This window comes from Aulonocara stuartgranti (genome assembly GCF_965226115.1).
Source record: "Aulonocara stuartgranti genome assembly, chromosome: 14".
NCBI classification, from domain to species: Eukaryota; Metazoa; Chordata; class Actinopteri; order Cichliformes; family Cichlidae; genus Aulonocara; species Aulonocara stuartgranti.
This window is the reverse complement of record NC_138950.1, coordinates 1,588,197-1,610,000: the sequence shown is the minus strand read 5'-3', so window position 1 is coordinate 1,610,000 and position 21,804 is coordinate 1,588,197. Positions and strand designations below refer to the sequence as shown.

Here is a 21,804-nt window from a genome sequence, read left to right as displayed (position 1 = left end):
ACACACACACACACACACACACGTATTTATATCCTTGTGGGGACATCTCATTGATATAATCAGGGGTGCACATAAGTGGTTCGCAGGTGCGCATTCGCTGTCAAAATAAAAGACCCAACACAATGAAGTTGCAATGTGCGTTTGCGTACATAAGATTTTCTGGAGGAGGACAGACATTTGTTTAGAACAAATGGTGAAGAAGCTCCTTTTAGCAATTACTCTGGTGTTCCTCCACCTCCAAAGAAATGTCAGGAGGAGCCCGAACTGCAAAAGAAGCACGTATTCTCGGAAAAGTGGTTGCAGGAGGTGAGCTGGCTTAAAACGATCACCATGATGAGCCTCCACGTGATAATTTTAGACTTCTAGTTTAAATAACACATGGATAATATTTCAAAGCCGACCTGCTAATTTCCAGTTCTGTGGTTTTATTGATGGCTTTGCATGATTCTGTGTTCAGAATAATCCTACTTTAGCTCATACTGGGCTTCACTTCATATGAAACGAGATATGTCGGCTCCTCCCCCTTAAAGTCAGCTGTTATTCTGATTGGCTGCTCCTCGTAAGCAGCATATTTGGACAGCAGGTGGGTGACACAGTCTGCAGCCTGAGCTTTAACTGATGAGCTCATTATCAGAAACTTTGGTTTAATCTGAACCTCTAACCGTGGAACAGGAGCTGTAAGACCCGAGAACAGCTTTAAGGTGTTTCTGACAAATGATCAGCAGAGTTAATAAAAGGTTCCGGTTTTTTAACCTTTTAGAAAAAGTCGGAAGTTGAGTTTGGCTCATGAGAGGCTTGAAAAACCCTTCCCCAGGTCAGAGTTGGATTTGTCGACTGTTACCTTGTAGGGTCGCTCACAGGACGGAGTGATGCCGGCGTCCTCCAGCAGGCTGCAGACACAAATAAAACATCACTGTTCGTTTCAGAGCTCACCTGAGCAGCTGTGTGGCGTAACTGGCGTTTCCACGGCGCACAGATGGGAACGTGAGGATCGACCTCGGGGTCCCAGTTTGAAGAAGAGCTGAACTCACCTGTGGATGTCGAACCGTGCTCGCAGTTTGACGCAGACCTGGAAGTATCTGAGCGGAGAGTTCATTCCTTCCACGCACGCCGCGCTCGCTCCGTGTTTCCTCCACTCGTCCCTCCTGACGCACAGAAACACGCTTTAGGAAGAGAATCACAACCCGAGTGAGTTTACAGGGTCACGTTCTGCTTCCCCTCATTTCCTAAACCCTTTTACTCACCTCCCTGTACCTTCATTTCCTCAAGATGTCATTTGCTTCCTTTCCTTCTTTATCCTTCCTTTCTTTTCCTCTCTCTTGTCCCCTTATTTCCTCATTTCCTCCTCTAACCTTTGTACACCATAATTTTTCTTCCTTTTCTATAACCCTAATTCCTTCCTTTATTTCTTTGGTTCTCCCCTAATTTCCTTCCTCACACTTACTCTTTACTTCCTTCACTCTCACTCTCTCTCTAGGAACATTTTTCCTGCCTTTAACAAACCTTTCCTTGCCACCCCCCTTGTTTCCTTCCTTAACCTCCTAGGACCTGGCGTCCACATATGTGGACATCACATTTTGGGTTGTCTAGACCAAAATACTAAATTTTGCATGGGCCTGATGTCCACTTACGGGGACGTTATACTGCCGCTGTTCTATCGAAATTTAAAGCGAAGTGGATCTCATTTTCCCAGAAACAAAGTCCCGTTTGTTTTTACATTCTTTCTTCTTCTTTTGTCCCTCGCTGGTGCTCGGCGGGGAGGTTGTCCACAAAGCCACTACGTCGCTGTGGGTGCCTTCCAGGCCTTGTGGTCTCTTGCTTTCACCTTTGCTTGCTCGAGGGTTAGACGTCGTTGTTTAAGGTCATCTTCAATTTGCTTGATGACGTCTTCTTGGGCGCATCACGCTTGACTCTCCAGACGGCGGAGAGTCTGCTGCATCAAAAGGCGATATGACAGGCGACGGTTGCTCATGCGGCACATGTGGCCAAACCATTGCAGACGTCGCTTCCTAATCAGCTCTTCCACTGACGGCTGCTGGTGACGTTGACTACGTATCACGCTGTTGCTGAGACGATCACGGACGCTCGGAGAATCTGACTCAAACAGCGCATCTGGAAGAGGTCGTGTTTGAGGATGACCCAGGTCTCCGACCCATAGAGAAGAATGGGCAACACCAGTGTACGGTACAGGCGGATTTTGGTGGTGAGGGTGACGTTTGTCTTCTTCCAGACGCACCATCGGAGGGAGGCGAAAGCCGCTGCCGTTTAACCAATTCTTGAATCTATTTCCGCTCTTGATGCCACTTTCTTTTCTTGGACCAGAGAGCCGAGGTATTTGAATTCCCGCACTTGTTCGATTTGCACACCTTTGAGATGCACGGTGGCTGGCGACCCGGCAGTAGTAAGGACTTTGGTGTTGAGACCATGTGGTTGAGCAAATTGGGTGATGTCGTGTAGAATATGTGTAGCCTCTGCATCATTTTCCGCAAAGATGGCGCTGTCATCTGCTAACAGCAAGTCGGTTGCAGATTGGTCATCAGCATACTGGACTCCACGGCGGCCGTTGCAGGTCCTGCCCATGATTGGATCGATCACAATATTGAAAACATTTCACAAAGAGAAATTAAAAATGCATGCCATGAAAGAGTTCAGGTCTTTTTGTTTGTGACCTCCTCTTTTCCTTGAACTGCCTGCTTTCATTTCTCATCTTATTTCCTCACATGAATGATTGTTTCCTTTCCTTCCTGAAGTCTTGAGACTAACAACTAAAAGCTCAAACTGACAATGGATGTGTTTGCAGAGGTCATAGATTGAGTTAAAAGTAGGCTCGTATTTCTGATAGACTGTCATATAATGAGATGTTAGAGGCGTCGCCCCCTGCTGGACATTGTGTGTCGATGAAGGTGAGTACCAGAAGTGGAAGTTGGACTTGAATCTCACAAATGACGGCCAGAGTTCAGTCAGCTCCGCCTTCAGCTCCTGAAAAACAAGAACGTCAGTGTTTGATGATCACTGCAACAGGAGCCTCCTGATGCATTTGCATTTATAGAGGCAGAGTCTATCCGGTCTCTAAGTGATGAATCCTGCCTCTGGGTTTTTCACATGTTTTAATGCTTTGTATCTTGTTCCGTTTAATCTGAACCAGGCCCTAAAAACAGTCAGTGATCACTGTCGGCCTCTGTGCATGTTTTCCCATTTAAGTTATTTCCACGTTTGTTTGGAAAGAAATGAGGGCTTCCTGAAGACCTTTGCACAGTGCTGCATAACCAGGACTCACCTGGACGTCAGAGGGGAACATCGGCCAGCAGTCGCAGCGGTTCTTAGCGTGGAGGGGCCTGCAGGCACAAACGCAAACAGCCAATGAAATCAACAGGACAACCCAGGATCAATAACACTGATCAGTCTGAACACTGGGAGTAATCTCAGCTGCTGCAGCAGGGTGGGGTTACCAAAGGCCGTGGATGGTCCAGTTGTTGACGGTTGGAGGAATCCTGCAGAGACTCACGTTGTTCAGAGACTGAGGGACAGACAGCATGTTAGACACCACAGAAGAAGAACTCGCCACCTTCCTGCCTTCTTTTTCCCTACCCTCTCCATTCCTACTCTCTTATGGCTCGTTTCCTTTTCAGCCTCATTTCTTTTACTTTGCCTCTTCCTGGTTTCCCTTCTTAAAGGACACAAACACGTCATTGTTTAAAGGATATTTTCAGTGTGTGTATTTATGTCTTTAGCTCTTCTTAAATTTGACCGCTGCAGATGTTTCAGAAGTCGCAGCTTTTACTGTGAAGGGGAACACCACCATTTCCTGATGCACAGCCCAATGCTCACCTGACAAAACGTGCCCGGCCATTGCAGCGTGAACATGAGGCACTTCCAGGTGCAGAAATTGTGGTTGTCCAGGTCACCGTGGCCATATTTGTAGTCCTCCCAGAGTCCTTCCTGTGTCACAATGATGCCAGGCAACAGGAACAGAATAGCAGGACTCAGGCTGACCAGCAGGGGCAGCAGTGAGCGGTGCATCTCCTCCAGACTGCAACACAAAACAGAGCTGAAGTAGAAATGTATTTTCCAATTACTCTCCTGAGACCAACTACGCCCTACACCGCTGCTTCCACTGGAATCAGGTGGTGCTGATCATCATCCGTGTGAGCGGCAAAAGCAGAGGATTTGGCAGCTTAAGGAGGCGAGACTGTTGCTCCATCAGTCTGGGAACCGTTTCTGCAGCGAGAGATTATTCACAAGCAGGAAACTCACCTCGAAGTCAAAGCATCAAAACCACAAGCTCCTTCTCAGACTGTGAGTTAGCAGGTGAAAGGTTAAAGTTCACAGCAGTGTGATTAGTGAGGCTGTTTGGGAGGTTTGCAGCACGGCTTAAGTTTGCAAAGCTGCTGAAGAAAACACAAGACTTCAGGATCAGACCAGACCGGAGGCGATCGCTCTCCCTCCTGCAGCACTTTACCAAACATCACGGCGCTGTCTCCTTACCTGTGTGTGGTGATGGAGGCTCTGAGGTGGAGCTGGGCGGCTGCAGCTGCTGCACTGAGCAGCTCTGACAGTTTCACTCAGATATTTCTCAAAAAGCAAGAAGTGAAACTCAGCTCAGTGTTTCTGAGATTAAACAAGCTCTGAGTGCTCAGGGGAAGCACAGGCTGTGCTTCACTTCCCTCCACCTGACAGAGGTGGAGCAGTTTAAACCCTGGGTGGCTGTACAGCCTCCGAGGACTTCTGCTTTCACTCAGCAGGTCTTCATGTTCCTGCTGCCTCTCACTGTAACCCTCGACTCGCCTCATGTTTCTGTTTAGCTGTGGAGGCCAGGTCACCCTCCATCATGCAACACAGATGTTTCTATTCTCTTCTAATGTACTCGAGTACATTCATGACAATCAGAATTTAGATTAAGGATCATTTGTATTCTCATGCACTCATATTATATTTAGCTGTGCATTAAAATAGGTGCTAGCAACGTGGTGCTGCTTCTTACTTCCTTACTCTGAGTACATTTCACACTCTGTACTTTTTCACCTCTACTTGAGTAAAGAAGTTGAATGAGTACTTCAGGTTATACTGGAGTATTTTTAACACAAGTATCTGTAATTAAGTAGAAGTACAGATCCCTCTGCCATGAGATCCCATGAGTGATGGAAGCAGGTCAGCCGAGCCGGCTGCAGGACTCGGCACGGCGGCCTGAGAGGAAGGCTCCCTTCTGTGTGCTCGGCCTCATCAGACTCTTCTTACTGAGTGCCTTTTAGCCCAGAGTCGTTCCCTCTGTTTGTCCTGGTAATTCAATTTAGTTTTATTTACACGGCGCCAAATTACAACAGTCACCTCAAAGTGCTTTATATTGGAAGATAGACCCTACAATAATACATACAGAGAAACCCAGCAGCCAGATGATCACCTGGGAAGGAAAAACTCCCTTTTAACAGGAAGAAACCTCCGGCAGAACCAGGCTCAGGGAGGGGCGGGGCCATCAGCTGTGATTGGTTGGGGTGAGAGAAGGAAGACAGGATAAAGACATGCTGTGGAAGAGAGACAGAGATAATAATGGACTACTTGCACTAACACTTCCGCGTTCTATGTAGTCCTGCCCCAGTGCTTCCGGTGCGGTTAAACCATGGCGACGTTCTACACTCGATGCCTACAAGAGCTCCCAAAATTGAACATCACCGATGTTCATCGGATTTGCAGAGTGACGACTACCCCCGCCAGCAAATTAGATAAAGGATTTAAGTTATATGCTGCATCATATATACACAACTACGAAGGTAAGAAAACGTAAATTAACCGACAAAGAAACGCTAGCTAACGTCAAATGCAAACACTACGTTACTCCGCTATGTCCTTCATTTGATGTCAGTTCTCTACATTACATGTTTTCTTAAACGGTGTTTTATGTCGTCCTAAACTATAGTTGAGGTTTTCTTAACTAATGTCACTTTTGTTGTTAGACACTGTTATAATAGCGTTAGGTAGTTGGCTAACTATGGAGGTAGTTAACTACCTAATGCTACTCTTGCTAAGTGTAAAATATATATGTTTAAGACATGCTGAAATGAGTAATACAGAAATAATGCTAATGGTACTTGTATCTTTATTCAGTGTCCAATAAAGACAGGTTGTCAGGGGAGGTCGGTGTGAGAGCCCTGTGCTACAGGTCGATGAGGAAGAGTGAGGCACCACACAGACTAAGTGTAGGCAGGAAGCTGTGTAAAGTTGTTAATCCCCGTTCTGTGGGGTTCAGTTCATTTAAGCATTAGTTAAGTTCATTCCTAAAGGCCCATCAACTTGAATGTTTTCCTTGTCTCCCTGCTTTATCACTCCTAATTTGACTAGTCAGATAGTTAAATCAACGTGTGTTTGGGTGATCAGAAACATTTGACAACAAGTTAATACTGCAAATATACACAATCTAAGTTATTACAGTTATCAAGCATGGTTAAGTTGTTTTAATAGGGAGAGAAGGAAACACTAAGCATTCAGGAGGGTACGTAACCATAACACTGAACTATGTTCCTGTTCAGCTCTTCCATGAAGATGTTACATTTTTAATTTTCGTTCTTTCTTCTTAGATTAAGCTTCTGGATTCATCGCCGGTGATACTGACACATAGCCAGTGCTCCTGTGTGGCAGGCGCTGTTATGTGCAATCACACAGTGGCACTGCTCTTCCAAACAGCACACTACTCACAACTCAGAGTGCCGGTTGTCCCCCCTGTGCATAGCTGCACGGAATCTGAACAGCAATGGCACAAGCCACGGACAGTGGTAATTTAAATGAGGTTAAAGTTTTTGAATTAGTCCATGTTTACATATGAACAGCAACACCATCCATAGTAAATGTGTCTTCTGTTAGGGTGTGAGGCCAGGACCCATCAACTCCATGATCTTCACTAAGCCGGTACCAAATAGGATGGCCCAGACTGGAGTACGGTAATTACATTTGTAAAATTTGGTTTCATGTGTTACAAATGTATGTTGCTATTTTTTTCATACATACATGTGTCAGAATAGGTATTAATTTACATACAACATTACACTTTCTGAAGACGGCTAACTCAGTCATGTACATATACATCCCAGTCTCTAACTTATGCACCACTGTTTTACACCTTTTAGTTTTTAGTTTAGTTGTTGTTCAGTATAACAACCTTCTTCCTTACATTATTGTCATTGAGGTTTTCTTTAGGAGTGGCTTCTACAGAGGCATGGTGGGTCCGTTACCAGATCCCTGCTTGTTCAGAATAACGGAGGCATATGCAAAATTTAATATTGAGGACAGGCCACTTGTGACCACAATGAACATGAGACCTGACAAGCAGCTTGTGGAAAGTGGCTTTGGGCTGGTGCAGGAGGGCAGTGTTCTGTCATATCAGCAGCCGGTTTTGACAACCCGGTACATCACACTACACCGCGATGCACCACCAACACCGCACTTGCCTCTGGAGGGGTATGACATCTTGCCATCAGATTGTGTGTTTGTGTGCTCAGAAGAAGAGCTTCTGCATCTGAAAAGCTTGTCTGTAACTCTGGAAATGGCTCACAAAATAGAGGAAGCTATACGTGAGCAAAGCTCTTCGTCTGAGTGGCATCAGCTCCGCAGGCCCAGAGTGACTGCCTCTAGGTTTCGGGAGGTGTGTCACGTCAGAGGCCAGAGCTCGGCCGAGTCACTAGCAGAGCGTATATTGAAGGGAACAAGGCAGACAGCAGACATGAGGAGAGGAACTGAGATGGAGCCTGCAATAGCAGCAGAGTATAGTAGGCTAATGAATGTTAACTACTCACCCTGTGGTCTGGTCATTCACCCCATTGCTTGCTGCATCTCCTGATGGTGTTGTTTTTGACCCCAATGAATACCCCCAGTTTGGCTTCGTCGAATTCAAATGTCCCAATGTACAAAACTTTATTGACTGCAAATATGTGCAGATGGAACGTGGTACCCCTAAACTAAAAAAGAGCCACGCATATTACTGGCAAGTGCAAGGACAACTGCTCATCAGTGGGATGCAGTGGTGTGACTTTGTTGTGTGGGCACAAGAGGACTACCTAGTGCAAAGAATATACATGGATACAGATGTGCACAATGCAATCAGAGAAAAGGCAGACTATTTCTTTTTTTACATATATATGCCAAGATACCCGTGTTTGAAAAAATGAACAGTGAAAACAGCAAAAAGAAAAACAGATCCTTCAGGCTGGAACAAAATAACTGATGTTTTATTTTCAATATATTTCATGAATTCTTTTGTTGTTACATGTTACTTTTATGTGACATCAATAAACTGTTATTTAAGCAATGGCATCAATTTAATTTTTAAAAACACACATTAAAACGTTGAATTTGTGCAGAACTTATTTACATGGTAAGTATTTAAAACTCCATGGTTAGCATACTGATATACATTTAGACAATAACTGAACTGTAGAAAATGACAAATGGTATTTTTGATGTTCCAAAAGTTCAATGTCACTTATGGTTTTAAAACGATTTAGTGATTTACTTTATAATTTTGATAAACAGTTTTGTTGAATCTGAATAGTAATATAGTAATATAATTAAACAGTATTATTAACATTAAACATTTGCAATGAATTTGAATTATCAATAACTGAAACTCAACTATCAGCACTCAAGTACCAGTTCTGTAATCAAGTATTGTCAGCTGAGAAGGAAGAAATGCAACTGTAGTGGCCTCAGCTGCAGGTCATTTTCCATAAGTTACTTGTACTGGCACTGGTGTCTTGGGAAAAATCCATCTTGTCTCACTTAACCCATTTTTTAACTAATGCTGTGTTCTGGTAATTTGACAGCATACATGCCACTGCAAACAGTTGGTTGATATTATAAACATGTGACATGGTAATGATGCTATCAAAAAGTTTGTTCTGTTTGATCCTCCTAATGACTCGCTCCACATGTACCCTGAGTCTGGCTATGGCCTGCGTCTCCTTAACCTGGTATGCTGGCATCTGCTTCTGCTTAGATAGAAAAGGTGGGCAGTACACTTTGCATTTACAACAATCAGTGATTAGGAAGCCCATCTGGGTGTCTGAGAAATCTTTGAATTCCTCAGGGAGGTAAGCTTGCACTTCTTCACGTGTAAGCCAGATGCACTGAGACCCCAGTGCAGTGGCAAGAAAATTTGTCCATGTTGCAATAATGCGGCTCACTGTGGACTGGTGTATGTTAAATCGGTGTGCCAGGTCCCTCTCCTTCAAACCAACTGACAGGAAAACCAGGAAAAGAAAAAACTCATCAATTGGCTGTAGCAGCTGCCTCTGGAAGGTGAAAACAAAAGGGAAAATGTTACTCCTTAAGCTATGAACTAGTAAAATTATGCTTTTCTTGGCTAAATGTTTTGTAATGGTTAGGCATACCATACTGTACCATGGGGTAAACAATGAGGTGCTGTAGTGCACAGGTGTATGTATGTAAAGGATACTGAGTCTAGCATACATACACCTGTGTATGTATGCTACTGTACATAATGTAATGTTATTGTACATAAATACAATAACATTACACCTCTAGTTCTAACTACCAACAAACCCATAACCTACTGTTGATGTGCGTGCAGGTGTCAACACTTCTTCGTTCCGATTGGCAGCTGACTTGGCTCTTGAAACCCGGATCATTTTATAGATGCAAGGCTCAATCAAAACCCAGAATGCCATCAAATGATCATAGCTTGGAAATCTATTCACGAGAGAGACATACATCATGTCAATCATTAATTAACATTACACACTGACATAAAAATAATGTGAACTGTGACAAATATGCTAATGGAATGCTGTATAAAATAGTTTGATTAAGAGTATTTGGTGTTGTATTTTACCTGTAGCATTAGGATATCGTTTAAATACTAAAGCATCTACATAAAACATACAATCAGCAGAGAAAAAGTACATTTCTATTTTGTTTTCATTAAGACTGGAAAAACTTTCGAAATTTAACTGATGGTGACCTTGGTATATTTTAAACAGTTAGCTTGAATAGAACTTAGATGTACCTGGTATAGAATCGGATGTCAGTGTCGGAGCCAGCAAAACGCTGTAACCCAAATTCTCGCTGGACACGTAACTCCTGTATTTCCTTCCTCAGAGTCTCCACGTCTTTGGACAGGTCTTCTGCAGCTGATGCTGATATGTCCAATGCAGACGGCTCAGGGACTGAGCAGTAGTCATGATCTCTTGTAAGACTTTGCTCTTCTTGATCGTCAGGAGGAACTAGTTCAGGGCGTCGCTCCGTTCTCTCCCAAACACTACGCCGCGGTGGTTCAACTTTATAGCCATTCCACTCAAAAAGTGTTGGTACAGCACCTTTAATAAGCCGCCTTCGACCATCGAGGGTTGTTGGCTCTATGAGTTGATCACTGGCAAAGTGTCTGCAGCAGACCCTGGTGTGAGAGGTGATCGTGAAATGATCCCGGCGTATATTTACCAGCCATTGTCTTCTCAAGTCGGAATGGGTCGGAAAGGCATGAAAACTTAGTATGCCATTAAATTTGGCTGAAGCTGAACAAAGTGGGACACAGCAATGCTCGGAGTATTTCTTCTCCTGTTTTTGAAAATGTTCTGTTTTAAATACTTTCCTTTTTATACTCATTCTGAAGCGACATTAGCATAGCTACCGATAGATAAGCAAACGTACCGGAAACGCACAAGCGGTACTATTTGGAAACGGAAATACGTCACATGCCCTAGTGCAAGTAGTCTATAAGTAATGATTAAATGCAGAGAGGTCTGTTAACACATAGTGAGTAAAGAAGAAACACCCAGTGCATCATGGGAATCCCCGGCAGCCTACGTCTATTGCAGCATAACTAAGGGAGGGTTCAGGGTCACCTGGTCCAGCCCTAACTATATGCTTTAGCAAAAAGGAAAGTTTGAAGCCTAATCTTGAAAGTAGAGATAGTGTCTGTCTCCTGAATCCAAACTGGAAGCTGGTTCCACAGAAGAGGGGCCTGAAAACTGAAGGCTCTGCCTCCCATTCTACTTTTAAATACTCTAGGAACAACAAGTAGGCCTGCAGAGCGAGAGCGAAGTGCTCTAATAGGGTGATATGGTACTACAAGGTCATTAAGATAAGATGGGGCCTGATTATTTAAGACCTTGTATGTGAGTTCACGTCTGAACGTTTTTGTCTTAAGGGACACGTTAATAGATTCCTCTTGACATCTGGACCATAAGAGCATGACTTTCAGATGCTGTAGATAGTTTATTTTGTAGGTCTGACACTTCCTCTTTTCTCCTCCACTTCCTTTTTTGTGTTTCAACTAAAACAATGTTCTTTGTTACTGACAGAAAAAAGAGCGTAAAGGAAGCTGTGACGCACAGACACACTGCTTCATCCCTTGAAGCCTTTAATGTTTGAATGATTCATGAGAGAAAAACAGAGTTCCACAAAGTGGGAGAAATGTTGCTCAAGAGCACTTAAGCATTACGCCAAAGCCCGACTGCTTGGGTGGCTCAAGACTTTTGCACAATGCAAAGCTGCAGTGTCGTGTTTACTTCCTGCCGAGCGCAGACAGTTTGGCCTCTGCAGCAGATCGTAGTTTGGCAGCGTGTCAGAAACACTGAGACTCTGTGTGTGTGCGCATGTCCTTGTGAGGTTGAAGAGAGGCAGCACAGCTCGACATGAATCACCTCGTGGTAACTACAGCTCTTCTTTTTCTTCTTTTTCTCACACTTCTGTGTGTGCGTGTGTGTGTGTGCGTGTGTGTGCGTGTGTGTGTGTGAAGCTTCGGCATATCTAATGTGAGTTAGACGAGCTGAAGGGCAGACAGCGCGCAGGGCGCCGCGATCAGGCCTGACCTTTGGATCAGCAGCTCAGGTTTACTCCGTCTGCATTATCAGTTTTTAACGATAGAGGATCTGTTGACGGGCTGCAGCTGTTTCCACCTCGTTTCTCTCGCACACACCTGTTGCTCACCTGTTAGTCACACAGTGCAGCAGCACGTCCACAATGACGCACACACAGCAGAGAGAGAGAGAGGCTGTTTGCTTCAAACGTTCCTAATATTCTGTCCACCGCACTAACACAGGGGCTAGAGCTGTTGCATTGTTTGGTGTTATAGCACCTGTGTGTGTGTGTGTGTGTGTGTGTGTGTGTGTGTGTGTGTGTGTGTGTGTGTGTGTGTACAACATGTGTCATGATTTTAAAGGCTCGTGAGAAGTGCTGGTGAGAGCTCTGAGGATCAGATCGAAGGTCACCAGTTTACGCAGCAGTGACCTCTGTGAGCCAAACACCTGCACGACGCTCTTAATGTGGCCGCGTGACCGTCAGCAGACAGCTGGCACAAAGCAGGGGTGTCCAACATAAGGCCCGGGACCTGCAGTTGGCCCAGCACAGATCGAGTTTAGGAAAATGTGAAGGGGGGCTTTGTTCCTGATAAAGACCTGAACCGCCAACCATACGTCACCAGAGGGATGTTATGGAAACCAGTTCTTTGCATACAGTGGGTCCACAGTGGGTCACATTCACAGGACAGTCAGCAGCGTTTCTATCAGAAGAGACCTGCTGTTGAGCTTCGATATCTCATGATGGCCTTAGAAGGGGCGGGGCTAAAACAGCTTGTTTCAGACTGAGCAGCTGCTGAGATCCAAAGTGAGACAAAGAAGGATTATTTTGAACTCTGAATCATGCAAAGCTGCTGTAGCAGAGTCCAAGCAGTCAAGGAGACGCTGGACGGGTCACTCCAAGCCACGAGGACCAATCACAGCCACAGATATTCTGACACAGTGTCTTTCTGAACATCCTGCTGGAGCTGATCCGCTGGCACGTCCACTTCCTGTCAAAATCCTTTTCTTCCAAAAACTGCAATGAATCACAGGGAGGGAGTGAAAAGGATAAAATAACTTCTTCAAGAAAGGAGTCGAGTCCTTGGAGCACTGTTTACACAGAAAGAAAGAAACTGTCACTATTCCAGTAATATTATTATTATTAAAATTAATGAAGGCGCTGCTTCCAGATAAAACCATTTTATCTATGATGCACATCGATGACCTGAAAGAAAACCGCACAAACGTCCTTCAGATTTTCTCACAGCGAAGCCGATACTGCGTGCTGATTGGTCGGTTAGGGACACTCTCCCTCATGGGTGACAGATGCTAAATGTCACAGCAGCTGGTTTCAGTGAGCTGGACTCAGTGCAGGATAAACATCCTCAGCCTGAAACACTCTCCCGCTGCACTGATCAGAGTCTCAGGTTAGCCAAACAAAGTCGGCTCTCGGTGAAATCACTGCAGTCTTCGTGAAATCTTTTCCCGTGTTCGTCCCCCGACATCCAGCAGGGCGCCGCTGACCTGCTCAGGGTTTCACTGTCATTCATCTTCCTCTTCACGTGGAGCTTCATCCGTCTAATTTATCGAAAAAAGAAATAAGCGGGAAAACTGTAAAGCAGAGATTTCACTTTCCACATATGCGAGTACGCTCGGGTCCCAGCGACGCCAACATCACCGTCAGATGCCGAGCGAGCGGCTTCGTCCATCTACGTCACGCAGGTGTAGAAGTAGGAACAACCGCTCAGACATCCAGCTGCGCACGTTTGTGTTGGAGGATGAGACTCAGCAGAGGTCAGCTTCTGTAGGACGCAGCTCGTTAACACAAACTAATTCGAGCTTAAAATGGTAAATGGCCTGTATTTGTGTAGCGCTTTACACAAAGTTTCGCCCAAGGACACAACGACCAAGGCTGTCCGAGCCGGGGCTCGAACCGGCAACCTTCCAAGTACAAGGTGAACTCCCACCTCTTGGGCCACGATCGCCCTTAAAGATCCAAGTTTCCTCAGTTTAACCCTGCGGACGTGTTCAGGAGAGCGGCCATGTTCCTGAAGCCGTCGTGTCTTCACCTTTACCTGTGAGGCGTAAAACTACCTCACTCTCAAGTTACATTAACCACTCCTGTATGAGCTGTATCTGACCTTTAACCTCTGAACCTCTGGATGTTCTTGCATGTTGTGTTAGGACTGCACACACATTTTTTTTCTCTCATCACACACACACGCACGCACACACACGCACACAAACACACACACACACACAGACAGACACACAAACAGACACACACAAACACACGCACAGAAACACACACACACACACACACATACCCACGCACACACGCACACAAACAGACACACGCACACAAACACGCACACACACACATACACACGCACACACACAGACACACAAACAGACACATACACACACACACACATACACACACACACACACATACACGCACACACACACACACACACACACACGCACACAAACACACACACACACACACGCACACACACATACACATACACACACACACTCACACACACACACACACACACTGCCTCTGACTCTGGATAGGTCTAAGCATCAGTTCCAGGCTCTGTGATTGGCTCTCAGCGCTGTCAGTCACGCCCCTCAGCTACCCGAGGTGACCTTAGTGGGCGATTAAAAAGTCATGCAGCGTTCTTAAAGAGACACCGCTGCTGCTGCACAGTCAGACGAAATGACAGACAGGAAGTTGTTTTCAAAATAAAATCCCCCCCACCCTCTCACACACCAAGAAACACAAAAAGACAACTTCTTCTTCTTCTTCTTTAAAGTTGTTAAAGCTGAAAGACGCGTTCAAGCGACACGAGGACGAGAGGCCGCGTGTTTTAGCCACGTCAGACCATTAACCTGACCCCAGACAAACTGGGTCTGGCTGCTGCTGATGGACGAGCGACCGTGAGGGCCGCGTCTGTCTCTGCGTGAGGAACAAGGAAGCGATCGCTTTCAAATGTCAGATTTAAGATATAAAAACAAACGAGGCGTGAACGACCTGCCAACACCTGCAGTCAGACGCAGAAACGAGCCTCATTCAGCTCATCCTGTGCTGCTGGTTTCAGACATTGTCCTGTTTATAACCCGCAGTCAGCTGAGACTGAAGACGTCACCTGATGATGATGAAACGTTTCTGAAATGTCCAGATGAACAGAATCAACCTTCTGGGATTTACTGGCCTGGATGATCGAGCGTTTTTAATTCCAGACAAACAAAAGCTGTAAGGAGACATTTTAGTGAGAAACTTCAATGTTCAGTTATTACAAAACAAACATATAAACAAGAAAACACTCAGTTATTTCCTAAAATGTAGTGTTTGTTTTGTTTTTGAATTTCAAATATTGTATAAGAAGACTATTTTCCCTCTCTCTCTCTTAACTAACTGAAGCCTTTCATTGAACTGCCAAATGAACACACGGGTCCTCTCTGTGCACACATGCAGACACGTGTGTCACTAACACAGCATGTTTAGTTTTGCCTTCATATTAAATCCTTTAAAGAACTTATTTTAACATTGCCCTCCTTGGTGGGAGGAGATAGCTCAGCAGGTAGAGCCTTTGCCCCCATGATCAGAGGCTTGGGGGTTCAAATCTACCGAACGGCTACCCTAAAGTACCCGTGAGCAAGGCACCGTCCGCCTGTCGCTTCGCTGAGTGCATGCGTTAAATGCAGAGAGTAATTTCCCTACAGGGGAGTAATAAAGTATACAAAACCTAATCCTCCCTAACACAAAATAAACTGCATTATGTTTCTTCACGTCATATAAGTGGCCAGCTTGTCTCAGATGCAGCTGGTGCTCACGGCCTGGGAAACAGAGCGATTCTGAAATGAGCCCAAAAGCTGAGGACGTGACTTTTACACGGGGTGAGGTCTGTCTGGACTTTTGCTTGATTAGGATTTTAATGATATTGAGTGAAGCAATGAGCGTGGAGCTGCTTGTCTTGGAGTCCCTCTGTGTGAGGACAGGGGGTCACATGTGTGCTGGATTTATTTCAGGCCAAATATTCTGGATTTAAAAACCCTGGAGACACCCCGACTTTCACAGTGAATAAAATAACTGTTTGTGTGGGAATATTTTCAGCACAGTTTCAGTCCTCACAGAAAAATCCAGGATAATCAATGATTTTTAAGAACGTATTAAGAAAACAGGGTTTGGCTTTGCCATGTAAAGCTTTGCTTTCATTTTCTCTGTTCTTGCACAGCAGCTTTGTGCTAAGTGGCTTCCAGGTGGCTCCTTCCTGGACCACAGGAAGCACAGACAGGTGCTTCACGGCTCTGTCAGGTCAGCCAGAGGCCTCAGGGTTAGGGTTAGGCCCTGAGCCCCGCCTCCAGGTTCAGGACTCAGGTGTTATTAAAAATTTAAAGCAGGTGATACAAAACCTCCATGGATAACGCCCCCCTTGGTAACAACTTTTTATAGCGTTTTATAACCACCTTGACTTCATTAAGGATTAAATTTGGGGCGTGGCCTCTTTGACTGACAGGTGGACGGTGACACAGGTGGCTGACGCTGCCAGCTGTCCGCTGGGCTTCACAGTTAAATGAACTGGACCAATGAGACGGCTGCTGTACATGCACAGTACAGCAGCCTGACAGGCGGGCGATCTTTCCTTCACTCTGCTGCTTTTCTGTGTTTCCAGAAACTTCCACGTCTGGCCAGCCGAGCCTTCAGCAGCTCAGCCAGACAGCTGAAGAACAAGGTCCCCGAATCCCAGAAAATCTTCCAGGTAAGAACGATCGTCACCCGTCCAGCCGGCCTCAGGTGTTTCATACGTGTAACCCGAGCACGTGTGTTTCCTGCACTTACAGGAGGACAACGGGCTGCCGGTCCACATCAAAGGAGGAACCGGCGATGTTCTGCTCTACCGGGCAACCATGACGCTAACCATCGCAGGTGAGGAACGCTGCAGCAGGTGCATTTCTGTGGTGCAGGAGGACAAAGCTCGCATTAGTGACAGAAACAAAGCATGTGTGGAAACAGCTCAGACCTTTACGGATGTTTCGTCTGTGAGTGTTAGCAGGGTGCAACATGAGCATCAGACAGCATTCAGGGTCACATCACAGCACACGATCACCAACAAGGATACTAAAAGATAGTAAGACGGTTGTAGCTGATATGAGAGCAGGTGGGTCAAATGCTCTGGCTGAGGAAGGTGAAGAGTGTGAAGGTAATAAAGTTTAAAGAGGAGGTGCAGATGAAGAAGGGCTGAAAGATGCGAGCGTGCCACGGTGAGAAGTAAAGTGTTGGTTTGTGTTCTGTCCGCAGGAACCTGTTACTCTCTGTACTGGCTCCTCATCGCCTCATTCCCTCAGAAGAAGGAGTAGAGGAGGAAGAGGAGGATAAGAGCCTCTGGCTCGGTCTAACACTAATATATGTTGTGTGTAACTCTGCTTGATTTGTCTCCACATATCTGTCCTTCATCAAAGATCAAATAAAGAAAATATCCAGAGTTCTTCATTTGTGTGTCTGTGCAGAGAAAGTAGGGACTTGTTTTCACAGCTAGTCCTTTCTGTCATTAGCTGATGATGGCGATGGACAGCGAGTCAGTGAAGGGAATGTCTCCATGCTAAACGGCTTCATAGTTCAGACGTCATTTTATCGCTGTGGGAGGAGATTCTGCAGATGCTTCCACATTAACCAGTTTGATCTCCTACCACAAGATCTGTCTGCGCTTCTTGGACTGTAGTTACTGACCCGTTAATCGTGAGCCAGCACGGCACAGCATCATGCGTTCAGCGTGAGGACTGCTCTGACTGCTCAGACTCAGCGACACCGCTCCACCTGACGGAGGACGGACACTCTCTGAGGAACTTCACGTTCTGAGGGTCTGCGAGGCGTGGAGAGGCCGTCCACGTCCACGGTGAAGGACTATCACAGAGGTGGAGGCCTACGACATCAGCTTTCAACCACCTGTAGATGAGATTCCTTCCCAGAAACTTCAACCCTCAGTTCTCCTCAATCCATGCGAGCCTTAATGGCTCACACGATCAGCAGGCTGACCATCGTTCATGCTGAACAGCACCTCAGAATTCTCCCTTATGAAATAAATCTGAACTTCTGAAACCTTTAATTAACTTTAGCTGCTTTGGTCGCTGTGTGATGGTGTCAGCGTTATCCGACCAAACGGTTACCGAAGCCTCTGATGTCTCGCTAAAAGAGTCACCGCCATCATCGGTGACGGAAACTTCCTTTACGTTAGCGACAGACGTGTTAAAAGTTAGCTGATTGTTTCCAGGTGTACTCTGTGTTTGATCAGGCGTGATCACAGTTCACTGACGTGTCTGTTTTTAACGCTGGGAGATCACAGACGTCCAATCCTGATTCTCTCAGTCGTTTGTACTGCAGATGGTCAAACACTCAAAGTCTTCACTGTTTTTGGTTAAGGCCACCATCATGTGTTGTCGGTAGTACCGTGCTAATTCAAAGGTAATGAGGTCGTTACCCAATCCTGATGATTACAGCGCCGGGCCTGGACTGTGCATCGGGTTTATTGTCCTTCCAACCAAGAGGCTGGTCCACAGTCTGGCAGTGAGGCCTCTGGTACCTTTCCAGAAGGCAGCAGGGTGAAGAATGATAATAATGGATTGCATTTATGTAGAGCTTTACAATGCCACTGTTCATTCACTCTCACATCCACACACTGGTGGAGCAGCTACAGTTGTAGCCACAGCTGCCCTGGGGCAGACTGACAGAAGCGAGGCTGCCATATCGCACCATCGGCCCCTCTGGCCAACACCAGTAGGCGGTAGGTAAAGTGTCTTGCCCAAGGACACAACGACCAGGACGGAGAGCCCGGGGATCGAACTGGCGACCTTCCGGTTACAGATGCACTACGGTCGCCTGTAGCTCAGGGGGTTGAAGAGAGTGTGTGAGGGGTGTGTGGGGTCCCCCACGATGCTGGTGGCTTTGCCGATGCAGCAGGTGTGACAGGTGTCTGATGGAGGGAAGAGAGGCTCCAGCCTCTCAGCTGCTCTCACTAACAGTTGTAGAGCATTGTGATCCGATACGGTGCCGTTACCATCCAGACAGTGATGCAGCTGCTCAGGATGCTCTCGATAGTCTCTCTGTAGATGGTGGTGAGAATGGATGGAGGGAGATGGGCTTTCCTCAGCTTCCATAGGAAGTAGAGACGCTGCTGGGTCTTCTTAGTTATGGAGCTGGTGTTGAGGGACCAGGTGGACACCAAGGAATCTGGAGCTCTTGACGACCTCCACAGAGGATCCATGATGTTCAGTGGGCAGTGAACTCTCTTGCTGATGAGATCCACCACAGTCGCGTCATCGGCGATGTGGAATACACCAGGCACAAATACACGCACACGCAGGTATGTACTGCCAATTTCCACATTTATTGGTTTGTTTTGACAGCTGACTCAGTCGCACAGCCTGACAGCTCACGAGCCCAGCTGATCTCCCCTCGCCGCTCCTCCCCGTCTCCCTATAAACACAGCGGAGGGAGACCATCATCAGCCCTGAGGGGCTCCAGGGCTCAGTTTGGTGGTGTTGGAGGTGCTGCTACCGAGCCAGACTGTCTGAGGCCTCTCCGTCAGAAAGTCCAGGATCCAGCTGCAGAGGGAGGTGTTCAGGCCCAGCAGGCTCAGGTTTCCAATCAGGAGGAAATCAGCTGTGTGGGATCAAGGACACATCTAAAACCTGCAGGACTGGAGCCCTGTCATTACAGATTATAGATTATAGATCATGGGTTAGAGATTATAGGCACAAGAAAGAAATTGGAGAAAAAGGAGAAAAGACAACCTGGTGCGCTCAACTCCAAACGATTAAACAGCTGAAATAATGAGACGCAGACACGTCTGTTGATCATTGTCTTGTTTCTTTATGTTGTTATGGGTTCTTAAGAATGACACCATTACTTGAAGAGAAGGTATTTTATCGAACTGTGGTTCACATGTAAACAAAGCTTCGCCATCACAGTCTACTCAGAGGTAACTCCCTCTGCTCTCTAGCTCCCCCTGCAGTCTAGGAGTATTAACAACATAAAACATGATACTAGGCAAATAAGGATTTGCTGTTATCATTACATCTTCCTTTTTTTTCAACAATAAAATAACATACCTACTTTCACAAACATAAACAGTCTCTATTTGTTTTTTACTTGTTAAACCAGGCTTTATCAAAGTAACGTTAACAACACAACTAGTTTTCAACAATTATGGTCCATTCAACACTAGTAACCAAACATAGTGAAACTTGCATAGATACTATGACATCATCTTCCAAACAACATGTCAACACATTACATCTCTTCAATCAGTCTCATAGGTGGCTTTACTTGTCTTACAGATCTTCTCAGTGTTTGTTCTTGTGTATGCATAGGTGTTTCAGGTGATAGTGTCTCATGTGTGTGTTGGAGTTGTTCAGCAGCCTCCAACCTCTGCTCCACTACTACTGGTCCCTTAAGAAGATCTCGGCGATTTCTTCTCAGCATAGCTCCATCTTCTCTCTGAATGATGTATGATCGTGGTTGATCTTTCCTTAGAACAGTTGCTTTCTGTGCCCATGTGTTGGTTTTGTCTTTGAATCTCACTTGATCCCCAGCATGCAGTTCAGGTAGGTTTTTTGTTCCTCTGTCATAATAGAACTTCTGCTTTGCTTTTTGTTGCTCCTTAAACTTCTTCACGCTGTTTCCCTCTTTTGTTTTAAGCAGATTATCCTGAATGGGCAGGTTTGATCTCAGGCGTCGTCCCATAAGAAGCTGTGCTGATGACATACCACACTCAAGTGGTGTTGTGCGGTATACTAGCAGGCTTTGGTAGAAGTCAGCACCACTGTCTCTCGCCTTACTCATCAGCCTCTTCACTGTTTGGACGGACTTTTCCACTAGTCCATTAGATTGTGGGTAGTGCGGGCTTGATGTTGTGTGAACAAAGTCCCATTCCTTGGCAAACTGTCCAAACCTAATATTGGAGAATTGTGGTCCATTGTCTGTGAACACTTCACTTGGCACACCGTGTCGTGCAAATACAGCTTTCATAGAGGTGATTACAGCCTCTGCTGTTGTTGTTTGCAGTCTACATACTTCCGGATACAAAGAGTAGTAGTCTGTGACTGCAATATAGTCCTTTCCTCCAGACACAAAGAGGTCAGCCCCCACTTTCTGATATGGTCGGTCTGGCACTGGGTGCGGCTTTAGTGGCTCGGCAGGATTGCTTGCTTGATATGTCAGACATGTTGAACAGTTTGACACTTCATTTGTCACATCCTGATTAATCCGTGGCCAGTACATCACCTCACGTGCTCTCCTTTTACATTTTTCCATGCCAAGATGCCCTGCGTGTATCTTTTTGAGCATCTCTCCTCGCAGGCTCTTTGGGATGACAATTTTACTTCCCTTGAACACCACATCATCCACTACAGACAGTTCTGCTCTGCAGTTCCAGTACTCATGAATAACAGGTGAGCAGTTTTGCTTACAGCTGGGCCATCGATCTATGATGGTTTTGCGCAGTGCTTGTAACGTTCCATCTTTGCTTGTCTCCGTTCTGATGAGCTCCATCTTCCCTTCTGCGACAGGAAGTGCACTTGTGACCATGCTCACATATGCTCTTACATCATCATCCATCTTGGTGTTCGCTGGCTCATTCGGATCAACAGCTCGGGATAATGTGTCAGCTGTGTACATCAGCTTGCCAGGTGTGTACATCACGTTAAGCGTGTAACGTTGCAGCCGGATCATCATTTTTTGGATTCTCAGTGGACAGTCATTTAGTGGTTTTTGGAACAACGCTATCAGTGGCTTGTGGTCAGTTTCAACACTGATGGCCTGCCCAGACACAAACTGGTGAAATCTCTCACAGGCGTACGTTATGCTGAGCAGTTCTTTTTCAATCTGTGCATATCTTGTCTCTGCGTCTGTCATGGATCGTGATGCATATGCAACAGGCTGCCACTCATCATACTTCTGCAGAAGAACAGCTCCAAGCCCACTCTGTGATGCATCTGATGAGATCTTAATAGGTCTCAT

The 21,804-nt window shown here is 45.9% G+C and overlaps 4 protein-coding genes across 6 annotated transcripts in view; 2 read left to right on the top strand and 2 right to left on the bottom strand.

Annotated features, from left to right (window-relative positions):
- The window catches only part of rnaset2l (ribonuclease T2, like), a 9,968-nt gene extending 5,382 nt beyond the window's left edge, over nt 1-4,586 (bottom strand). The window contains exons 1-7 of the mRNA XM_082502417.1: nt 4,486-4,586; nt 3,829-4,030; nt 3,450-3,517; nt 3,278-3,335; nt 2,912-2,979; nt 1,032-1,145; nt 842-890 (exon numbers count right to left, since the gene is read on the bottom strand). Of these exons, the coding sequence (XP_082358543.1) occupies nt 842-890; nt 1,032-1,145; nt 2,912-2,979; nt 3,278-3,335; nt 3,450-3,517; nt 3,829-4,020 (549 nt within the window). The 5' untranslated portion in view covers nt 4,021-4,030; nt 4,486-4,586. The remainder of the gene's footprint in view (nt 1-841; nt 891-1,031; nt 1,146-2,911; nt 2,980-3,277; nt 3,336-3,449; nt 3,518-3,828; nt 4,031-4,485) is intronic.
- Nucleotides 4,587-5,502: 916 nt separating this feature from the next.
- On the top strand, nt 5,503-8,293 carry LOC309687411 (uncharacterized protein). 3 transcript variants are annotated; one of them, XM_082502389.1, is made up of 5 exons: nt 5,503-5,765; nt 6,100-6,191; nt 6,570-6,764; nt 6,853-6,929; nt 7,186-8,293. In XM_082502389.1, exons 1-5 carry the CDS (start codon nt 5,615-5,617, stop codon nt 7,823-7,825), a joined length of 1,155 nt encoding a protein of 384 aa, XP_082358515.1. In that variant the 5' UTR covers nt 5,503-5,614; the 3' UTR covers nt 7,826-8,293. The 3 variants fall into 3 exon arrangements, 2 of the variants coding, with proteins under 2 accessions (XP_082358515.1, XP_082358516.1); XR_014270735.1 differs by having other exon boundaries at nt 5,579-6,168; XM_082502390.1 differs by lacking the exon at nt 6,100-6,191 and having other exon boundaries at nt 5,581-5,765.
- Nucleotides 8,294-8,456: 163 nt separating this feature from the next.
- LOC309687410 (uncharacterized protein) lies at nt 8,457-10,707 on the bottom strand. The gene is made up of 3 exons (XM_082502388.1): nt 10,010-10,707; nt 9,558-9,693; nt 8,457-9,275 (listed from the first exon to the last, which is right to left on the bottom strand). Exons 1-3 carry the CDS (start codon nt 10,603-10,605, stop codon nt 8,760-8,762), a joined length of 1,248 nt encoding a protein of 415 aa, XP_082358514.1. The 5' UTR covers nt 10,606-10,707; the 3' UTR covers nt 8,457-8,759.
- Nucleotides 10,708-11,518: 811 nt separating this feature from the next.
- On the top strand, nt 11,519-17,275 carry cox7a1 (cytochrome c oxidase subunit 7A1). The gene is made up of 4 exons (XM_082502426.1): nt 11,519-11,651; nt 16,463-16,549; nt 16,632-16,716; nt 17,089-17,275. Exons 1-4 carry the CDS (start codon nt 11,637-11,639, stop codon nt 17,145-17,147), a joined length of 246 nt encoding a protein of 81 aa, XP_082358552.1. The 5' UTR covers nt 11,519-11,636; the 3' UTR covers nt 17,148-17,275.
- The last annotated feature ends 4,529 nt before the right edge of the window (nt 17,276-21,804 follow it).